At 35.0% G+C, this 10,379-nt stretch overlaps 1 protein-coding gene across 1 annotated transcript; it reads left to right on the top strand.

Moving 5' to 3' along the window:
* Nucleotides 1–411: 411 nt before the first annotated feature.
* Nucleotides 412–5,303, top strand: FGD4 (FYVE, RhoGEF and PH domain containing 4). Its single transcript, XM_010080491.1, has 5 exons — nt 412–484; nt 879–1,004; nt 2,909–3,049; nt 4,675–4,815; nt 4,995–5,303. The coding sequence occupies exons 1-5, from the start codon at nt 467–469 to the stop codon at nt 5,241–5,243; spliced, it is 675 nt and encodes a 224-aa protein (XP_010078793.1). The 5' UTR covers nt 412–466; the 3' UTR covers nt 5,244–5,303.
* The last annotated feature ends 5,076 nt before the right edge of the window (nt 5,304–10,379 follow it).

Raw genomic sequence — 10,379 nt, 5'->3', positions numbered from 1 at the left:
CAAACTTGTGAAGCCTCAAGTCATGCTTTTGTTTTCTGTTGGTTTGTTGGGTTGCTTTTGGTTTTGTTTGGGTATTGTTTTGTTTTGTTGGTTTTTTTGTTGTTTTTTTTTTCAAATTGGACAGTTAACTTTTAGTATTGTTTAAATTTAAATTCCTGAGAATTGCTCCGGAAGCCTGGATTTTGCAAGAAGTTGTTGATGGTGAGATAATGTTTCCTAAACTAGTTTTGGACTAATCTGTCAAATATTTCTTTTAGTTCTGAACAAGATAAGGAAGAATGGATAAAGGTAAATTCGTCTACATTCTCTATTTTCTAAACACTTTTGCACTGAAGCAATCAAAAAAGGAATATTAATATTTTCTGGCTTTTCTCCACTTTTTCCTTAGGCGCTTCAGAATACTATAGAAGCTTTTCAGCAGAGGAATGAAACTTTCAGAAATGCTATTGCTAAAGAATATGAAGACATGCCTGTTGAGGTTTCTGTAAGTTGCTGTTATTCCTTTGTACCTTTCTTTAGTACCCATTTTGTTCTTCAGTAAGTGGAAAAAGTTTGGCAGAAACTTTGTTTCCAAGCTTATAGCAGTGGGATTACAAAGTCATTTTGTTGCTAATTGTTTTTCTTCATAATGCCAAATCTTATAAACAAGCCTCTTTTTTTCTTGAAATGGATAACAGAGTACCCTTTCAGTGATGCATAATGATTTTTTTGAGTTGGTTCTTTGTTATTTCTTGTATAGATGTCAAAATACATCTGGACCTGTGTTTTGCCATTTCCTTTCTAGAGGAAGAGAATAATTATTTTTCTCTATTTAAAGTACTGCACAACTTTTTGTACTGACTTTTTTTTTTCTCCATCCTCTTCCTGCCCCCCTTCAGAACGCTGAGCTTGGGAAGAGAGCACCAAGGTGGATACGAGACAATGAAGTAACCATGTGCATGAAATGCAAGGAGCCCTTTAATGCACTGACAAGGAGAAGGCACCACTGCCGAGCATGTGGACATGTAAGTGCAAAACCCTAGCTGCTGTACCTGGTGAGCAGGCTTGGGAAATGGGTCTAAGCACCTAGCTGACTTCTGGTGGTTGCTTGTTACGCTGCAGAATTTGTTGCTGTGCTTGTGGCTGAAAGGAGAAGCTGTATATAGCATACCACAAAGGATCCCCTGTCTGCTCTAGTTGTCATGGTAAATTTGGAAGTAATTTGGAGCAGTGGAAGATGCACGGTTGTGTGAAGTGTCCCAAGCCCCTGGACATGCACTATACTGTTACTCCTGAGTGGCCTTCACTGATCTTGAGTTTCAAGACCATGTTAAACTGGTCTAAGCCATCATTATCCCTGGTAGCACTGGCTGCCTCCTCTTCCCATTCTGCTATCTTCTCTCTCCTCTTCTCAAGAAGACCACGAAGACCTGCAGTTAAAAGCTTTTGACTGGGTTAACTTGGAGCAGTTCCCAGCTGGGCTCGGTGTGTAACTGTGTGAACGTGCATGAAGCATCAGGGAAGGAGAGGTGGTTAGAAAGGGGAGAGAGTATTACTGCTGCTTTCCATACGTGATGCTGCAGTAATTAATGTCACTTTAAAGTGACTATGAGACAGTGGTATGATGTGAGAGTTTTCAGAAATTACCAAAAGAGCAAACATACTGTGCTTTCCTTTCTTGTGATCCAGCAGCTCTGCCTTTCTCCAGCAGGTGGTAGTGCAAGCCCAGGTTTAATTTTTTGTTTTACAGGTTCTTGTATGATTTATTTCTAAAGTTTTTTTTATGTGGTATGAATGTGATATGAGGGCTTATTGCATTCACAGCACTGCTTTTGTGCTTTGCAGGACACAAGAGACTTTTTCAGAAGCTCTGAATTACTGCTTATGCAGTTGTCATCTAGGGTTTTTTTCCAGATCATTCTGTCTTAAAACTCCTCCATTAATCTCAAGATCACACCCTTCCTGTTCCTCCCCCCCTTTTATTTAGACTCCTAACTGCTCTACTATATAACTTCCATTGTAGTTCTGTCACATCTTCTTGCATTTTAATTTTAAAACATTTTTTCATGAGAATTAATTTGAGTCAGTGTCTTTGCAGCAGTAACTAATGGGCAATACTTAACTAGTATTCTCTAGAGATATTAGTGGAAGGTAGTGATCTAGATTAGTACCGCAGAGCCCTGGTCCACAGTAAAATTTTGTTCAGGTGTTTAAGTGGTTCAAGTCCATTTGTCTACCTTCCTGGAAATAACTGCACTCACACTATTTATGCAAGGCCACTCTTTGCCCTCAAAGAACATTTCTGTAGAAAAATATTTCTAATGAAAGAACTCCTCTCAGATCTTCTTGATTTTCAATTTTCTCTATATATTTTGTGATAGTGTTACATTGGCTTATACGGTCTATGTACTCATGAACAAATTCTGAACCTGTAAATTTAATATTTCTTAGGTTAGGAAATTAACAATTTCTGTTTTTATTAATTTTTAATCATTAAAACTGCATCTCAGTTGTACATCTCTGAAGTTATGTAGAAAAAAAATGGTAAGTGTACCTTTGCAGGTTGGCATCTAAAGAAACTGAAGGATTTTCTTCCTGCAGCACAGTTTGTGCTATTTTCTGATTCTATTCCTAACTTTTAACCTAGGTATAATTGAAAGGCTAATGTGATTTTATACAAAGTTCCTACCAGGCAAATAGTAAAAAGTGCTTCTAGTTAAGAAGCAGTGGTACAAATTTGGAAAAATCATTATTTTCAATTAAGTTACCATTGACATAATAGCATCATAAAGCAATTATATTTCTTGCTCTATATAATTAAACAAAATATTACTAATTAGAATGATAATATTTGAAATTAAATTATATTTCCATAAAGTTTTATAAATACTTAAATTTTGTATGTTTGTTTATCTTTTTTGTTTCTAAGGTGGTTTGCTGGAAATGTTCTGATTATAAGGCACATCTTGAATATGATGGCAATAAACTGAACAAAGTCTGTAAGGACTGCTATCATGTTATAATTGGTTGTACAGACAGTGAAGAAAAAAAGAAGAAAGGCATCTTGGAGGTATACTCTTTAAAAATACTATATGTGAATAGTTGCAGTTTTGGATCATCAGTAGGTGAAAAATGGTAGTATTCTTGCAGGGCTGTTTTCTGTTTGAGCAATAAAAATGTATGGACCAAATTCATCCCATCCAATGGATTTTGTTTTCATCATTTATCCTTTAAGTACTACTTTGTTTCTTACAACTTTTTTTAAAAGAGGAATGATGAACATCAGCTTGTTAGCTTCTTTCCAGTTACATCAGCTAATGTGATAAAACATTACCTTTCCTTATAAATCTTGTTTTCATCTTCTACACTTAAGCTGTTGTAGCAACAAAAACCAGTGCTAGTACAATGATTCTTGAAAACATACACCCAAACTGAAAGAACGGGGGATGGAGGAGAGGAGAACATGTTAGAATTTTGCTGTTCAGTGTTTGAGTAGTTAGATACTGTTTTGATCAGTATATACACTGTACCTTTAAGTCATCAAGTCGCTCTCAGCATTTGACATCTAAAAATTCAAGGTCTTAATCAGACAACAAAGACCTATGTTTCTCTTATGATCAGGAGCAGAAATAGGCATCTTGCGGTAGCAATTAACCTTCACGTTTCCTAAATCACCCTTTATAGGCCCTTTTAAAATGCCTGACATACATTAGAGAAATATCATACTAACTTTGTCAAGACAATATATTTATCTTGGGATGTTCTTGAGGAGGGTTGAACCCTGAGCTAAATACCAATAGAAAAACAAGGCAAAAATAAGATACAGATTGTAATTCCATATGCAGTCCATGTTGGCTTGACTACACTCTCTTAAATGAGAGAGTAAGGAGCACAGGATGCCACTAACTTACCTTATAGTCGGGAGACTCCTGTTCCTTGGCATGATGGTTTTTTTAAGGTAGCTGAAGGACCTATAGTATCTCTTAGAAATGTCTGTCTGCATGCTGAATTTTACGACAATGGAGTAGTTGGTACTACACTGCAGCCTCCAGACAGCATCACTACTGGGAGAGGAAAAAAAATGATGCAAAGAAATTTTAACATATAATCATTTTGTGGTCTTTCTGTTCTTCTCAGGATCACTATATAACCCAAGTAGCATATCACTCTGTCTTCAGATTTTAAGGCATTCACCTATTCTTTTCTCCAGGATTAGTGCTTGCATTCTTATGTTATCCCTAAAAATGTGTTTGCGTCTGATCCTGTCATAATATTTTGACTGCCAAAATGGAGTAGTTGTCATATTGGATAGTTAGTAGCACTTGAATGCCTAACATGATGTTATTTTAGAAATCAGACATTGTTGTAGATACTAAAATACAGAGAAAGGCTAGCTGCGGTGGCAAAATGAAATTTAGAGTGATCTGTAAGTGCATAATCCAAAATTATTAATGAAAGAAGGAACAGGTTAAACATGTTAAGGGAGAACACATAGTGATTTTATGTATGTAATATATAAATATTCTCCATAAATCCAGTCCTTCATGATCTTGGGTATTTGTTCAAACTCTTTTGCAGATGCTAACCAAGATTTGGTATGAATGGTGATGAATTTCTGCTTTTCTGTTCTGTGTGGTTTTAGTCTTTATTTAAGGAAAGTTTATTTTACTTTTTATGCTTTATACTATCTCCTAGATTGAATCTGCAGAAGTCTCTGGAAATAGCGTCATATGTAGCTTTCTTCAGTACATGGAAAAATCAAAGCCCTGGCAGAAAGCATGGTGTGTTATACCTAAGCAGGAAGCTCTTGTGCTGTACATGTATGGTGCTCCACAGGTATGTACACAGAAAATGGGAAAGATTTTTAGTAATTATTACCACTGACATCTGAGGAAGAGGAGCGAAATGGGAATGGAAGAAAGACCCAAGTGCTTTTCACCAACCTATATAATAAATGAGAGGTAGCAGGGAGATTAGTTGGCTGTTCTTAACCAAGTGCTTTTCCTTCTTCTTAGGATGTTAAAGCTCTAGCTACAATACCACTTCTGGGCTATACAGTAGATGACACTCCAAGAAGTGCTGACCTCCCGCACAGCTTCAAACTGACCCAGTCTAAGTCTGTGCACAGCTTTGCTGCGGACAATGAGGAACTAAAACAGAAATGGCTAAAAGTTATCCATTTAGCTGTCAAAGGTGAGACACCAGAATGTCAAAATGAACTGCAAGTGAATTTAGAAGAGCAACCTGAATCTTCTAAAACGTGAATAATGAAGCTCAAGAACACATGGTATTTTTAAAAGATTTCAATTGAATTGGTGTTAACCTTTCTTTGCTCAATCAAGGAAAAATAAATAAATAAAGAAAAGAAACTTCTTAGCACTTTATGTTTGGGAAGAATTCTGGTCTTTTTAGGGATCTTATATTTATGTTCTGTCAGTAAAAGTGATGCACAGGTCCATTTCAGAGACTTTTTTAAAAAAATGTGAATGCTATTAAAAATACCTACTAACTTTACAGTTTTTCATGATGCAAATTTTTTTGAAAATCCAGTTGCTCTTCAGTTAACATTTACTACACTCATTCTGAATGCAAATATTGAAGCTTCCTACTTACATGTTAGGACTTGCAACAGGATAAAAGATATACCTCCACATGGCCAAAACAGATCTGTAGTTAAATACGCAGAGACAGTTTGGTTTAATGTATGTAGTTTATAGATTGAATTCCGCTGATCTGTACATATGTTGTATTCACTTGTCTCTTTTAATGAGTGCAAATTGCTTTCATAAGTATATTGGCTTTTAAAGTTTCAGGTTATCAAGGAAACAATATAATGATTTTCAATCTATAAATTAATACCTAAAATATGAGAAAACAATATATAATATATGTACAGTATTGAAAATGTACAATACTTTATTTTTGCTTTGATTTCATGATACTGGGTTCCTATTAGTGAGTAATTTATTTGAAAAGCATGTTTTCTATTTGAAATTAAACAGTCCTAAATTAACAAATACTGTTCAGTGATTTGTTCTGATAGCTGACACTCAATGATCTTGATGTTTTTATGCATTAAAAAACCAGCAGTAATGTAAGTGGCATGTAATGGACAAATATGTTCCAGCTGTGTTTAAAGGAGTAGTCGCTTTTCTTCAGTGTCCTATCACTGTTACCTTTTAAGAGTGCAGTAGTTCTTTACTAAAATGCAGTATGTGGTTTGAGAAAAGCAACAGATTCTAGTAAACTTCACGGAATGTGTACTTTTGCTGTTATGGTTATTGGAACGAAAGAACATTTTTAACTTAAATATTTTAATTTTTGCAGAAGATTAGATACTGTAATATTTATAACAGCAGTCTTCAAGGGTTATTGTTGTAAAGTGGAGCCTGCTTTATACAAATCTATTATGAAGTCTGAGTCTGCAAATCTCACGTTGTATTAACTGACATTATTCACATTCTGCTTATGGGAATAAGGATTTGTGGGCTCTACAGTATTAAGTCCGTTATGAACTTCTATTTCTATTAGGATTCTCATCCATAGAGGCAAATGACCTCCCTACAATTTTTACTGTAACGTCCTTGGATGAAATACAACAAATTCAGAGGTAATGATTGATTATCAAATAGACAATTAAAATCATTGCCATCTTTCCTTTTCTGAACCCTCAGAGGAAGGAAAATATGTAGGTTCTACAATCAGCTTGTTATAAGAACATGCAGGAGTCTTACTCCTCAGTATTACTGCAATCTCTGTTTTAAATCATGTCAAGCTGAAGAGCTCAGGTTCAAATCCAGTTTTGTTAGTAACACGAGGGCAGATTTAAATTGTTGCTTTTTCATAATATGATTTCCAGTCAAAATATTCACCGAACTCCCACTTTACTCTTTTTGTGACACTATAGGGAAAAAAATACTTAACATTTAGCAAAGGATTGTCAAAGTAATCTGTTTTCAGTGTCAAGTGTACACAAGTATACAGTGTCTATCATTCTTTGGTTAAAAGAATGTCATGCAACTTAATGTTAGTGGGCTGGATTTTGCCCTCACCTGCACAAATCCAAAATCTGCCATGGCCTTTAGACTTCAAAGTTTTACACTAGTGTTAGTAATTATCAGGACATGGCATTGTAGACTCCTAACTCTACAACTGACTTTCCACATGTCAGTTATGAATTGTTTCTTGGGTGCTCCATGTGTCCAGATTATTCTGCATGTAACCCTAGTATTACTTTTATGTGATACGCAAGCTCTTCTGTAATTCAGTAAGATATTTTAAGTTATTTCTCCTGTCAGCTGTATTTATCTTTTGTTATGGGCAGCTCAAGCCCATTTTGATTCATGTTGGTAAGTACCATCAAATCTTCCCATGGGTCTCCCGAGCTAGCACATGTTATCTTGGGTATACCTTGGTGAGAGAAGGGGGAACATTCAGGTAAGCAAGATGAAATCTCTGTGGCTAACTTGCTTTCATGGTCATCTCCTGAAAGTGGGTATCTTGTAAAAGAGAAGATTGTGGGATCTGGGAGAGTCTTCTTACCTAATGTATAAATACATTGTTTCCCATGTTCAAGTTGTTGAGTGTGAGAGGAGAAGCTGCCTTAAAGGAGGCCCCAGATAAGACAGACTGAGCTATACTGAAAATAATATGATGGCATGATTGTAATCATGTATACATTCTGTTTTCTAAGCTCCCACAAACTTAATTCTGAGCCAAGCAGGAACACCTATTCCAGCTAAATGATTAGGGAAATGATCAGAAACAGCAATTTCTGGGCTGTCATACAGTGGTGTTGAGTAGCTGAAGCTGCTTGAATGGTTTCAGTATCTTCCAGATGAAGCCCTGCATTTGGGCATAAACAATTTGAAATTGTTAGCATTGAGAGTTATTTATTTGGATGGTAGCCTCATGTTTGCTCTCAACCATTGATGCTTATATAGTGTGGCATATTTTATTTACGCTACTGAAACCTATTTCATGTTCTCATAATCAACTGCTTGGTCAGAATGTTCTCTTCTGAGTGAGAATGTACTGGAATACTGGAACTCACATGTATGGTTCCATGTATATTTTGCGGGAAAGGTACATACCACCAATATTAAAGGAGATCAGAAGATGGAGAAGTTGCTCCTTGATTTAACTACCCTAACTGTTTTACTCTGTTCTCCACAGACAAGCCCCACTACAGCATTCAAAACTTTTTCTTCAACTTTAAATTGTAAATTATGACCACAGAGAAACAAATTCAAAGTAGTAACTGCTGCAGCTTAAGTATCATGACTAAAGCAGTCAAATTAAAACCATCATTCTAACAAAATATAGGCTGTTCCCATTTCAGCTATCAAATTCTCTAAAACAAAAAAAGCATTAAATTATTAGCATAAAGCTGTGTGTATAAGGAATAAACTATAACTGAGCATTCACTCATAATACATGAATGGATGTGAATGGCTCTGATGAATTATTTAAGCTTTGATTCTCATGTTCAAGAAATGCTTGTTTCTTACTTTAAAAGTGACCAGTCTTCTGTGCAATTTAAAGCAGATCAAAAGTTATTTTCTGCATTTTTCTCTGTGTTCAACCAGAACAATGGCTTAACTTTCTAATGACATTTGTTTGGAACATATTAATATATTTTTCAAAATGACTTAATATTTTCCCCCATCATGGAAAAATAGTGTATCATGACATCTGGATGTCTGCACCATTCTTCCAGGTGCTCTAAAAATTGTTTTCTGGTATCAGGTACTCCTGCTTAGTTGAAGAGCTACTGTAAAATCTATTGCATATAGTACTTTCAAATCCTTCACACTGAGTAGTTTTCTTTATTCCAAAATATATTTAATTTTTATGTGCAAAACAGATATTGAGAATAGAAAACATTTTCTTCTGTTTGGAGTAGACTATTAAACACCTTTAATTGCATGTAATACATAGTGACACCTTTTTATGCAAAAACATCTCAAAGTGCTTTTATAAATCTCAAAGATTCTAAATCCCTTTAATGGAAAAGAGGATTTCTGTTCTTTGTATTTTTAAATTATGGATGAAGGCAAGGTACTGATTAAATGTAGAATAAATACACTACCACCTTAGTAAGTTTTAGGTGAGGTTACAGAAGTATGCTCTAAAGAGTTCCAAGTGGATTCAGGGGCGAAAAAAAAGTACATGTATATAAAAATAAGTGGGAAAGATGTGAAAACACTTGACAGGTTCTTTGGAGTTTGTTAGTTTATTTTAAATCTATATCCAACCACCTTGCTAGTATAAAAACTGGTCAGCTTTTCATTTCAAGACAAGATTAAACAAAATGAACAGAAGGTAGTGTTTCTTTATACTGAAGAAAAGGCTTTCAAGAAAAAAATAAACTTTCCATGTAGAAATAATTCTAAGCAATAAAAAAGGAGCTTTCTCCACAAAGCTATTTAGAGATCTTTAGCTGGTGTAGACTAGCATAGACCTGCTAGAGCTATTATACCTTCAGTGATTTAAATTCATGTAGAATCTGCCTTACATTATATAAAGGCACTTGTGGAAAAATCAAGATTTCACCAGTTGGAGAGCTGCTGACTTACTATGTCTCATGTGGAATCACAGTGCTCAGCTGAACTTCAAATAGGTTTCAGCTGGAGATAATTGATGTAGGGGTGAATGTAAACAGCTGGAAATAAATATCCAAAAAATAAATGACTGGACAAGAGAAATAATTTTGTGTCAGAATTGACTATCCTTGAGATAAATCAGTTGGTGAAATGGGCATAATTCTTGGTCTGTGGTGTACTGTTATTTGAAATCTGAAATTAAATATATGGAGTTATGGTTTTTTTCTCCAGTCTGTGGCCCTATTGGTAAGAGGAATTTACCTCACCAGTTCTGACCCATGGGACTGTGGTGAAGTGTGTTCCTTGGGTAGGAGTTTTAATCTGCTAGTCAGATTGTTTCCTAAATCCTTTTCCTTTAACAGAACATAACTTAATGATTGTATATGAGTGTATATATACACATATGCATATGTATGTGTGTGTATATGTATATATGTGTATTTATATATTTGAGACTATTATTCAGATGACCTGTTTTTGAACAGTATTTTAAAATTAACAAAATACACTGTGCTGCATTCAAAATATAATGTATATTGACTATGTTGAGTATACTTTTCAGGAGAAAAAATGGACAGTAGTAGATCCACTTTTTTGGCATGTTTATTATTTTAGCCTAATTTAAAACAAACAAAACAAAACACAAAACCACAAAATAAACATGCTAAATTCAGTAAGGCATTCAATCTGCTTCCTTTAAAACCTCATGATTAAATTTCTTCCCAGACTCAACTATGGGATTTTGCTTTTACCCCTTCCTCTTCCTAGCACAAGTGCATGTAGAATGTGGTTTTT

The sequence above is a fragment of the Pterocles gutturalis genome, unplaced genomic scaffold, assembly GCF_000699245.1.
Source record: "Pterocles gutturalis isolate BGI_N339 unplaced genomic scaffold, ASM69924v1 scaffold20039, whole genome shotgun sequence".
In the NCBI taxonomy this organism is placed as follows: Eukaryota; Metazoa; Chordata; class Aves; order Pterocliformes; family Pteroclidae; genus Pterocles; species Pterocles gutturalis.
This window is presented reverse-complemented; position numbering and strand designations above follow the sequence as displayed.

What these genes read in the sequence shown, in the direction of transcription:
- FGD4 (XM_010080491.1), top strand. An exon ending in AGAAGAAAGGCATCTTGGAG is followed by an intron (nt 3,050 to 4,674) that starts GTATACTCTTTA and finishes ACTATCTCCTAG; the next exon opens with ATTGAATCTGCAGAAGTCTC. An exon ending in ACATGTATGGTGCTCCACAG is followed by an intron (nt 4,816 to 4,994) that starts GTATGTACACAG and finishes CCTTCTTCTTAG; the next exon opens with GATGTTAAAGCTCTAGCTAC.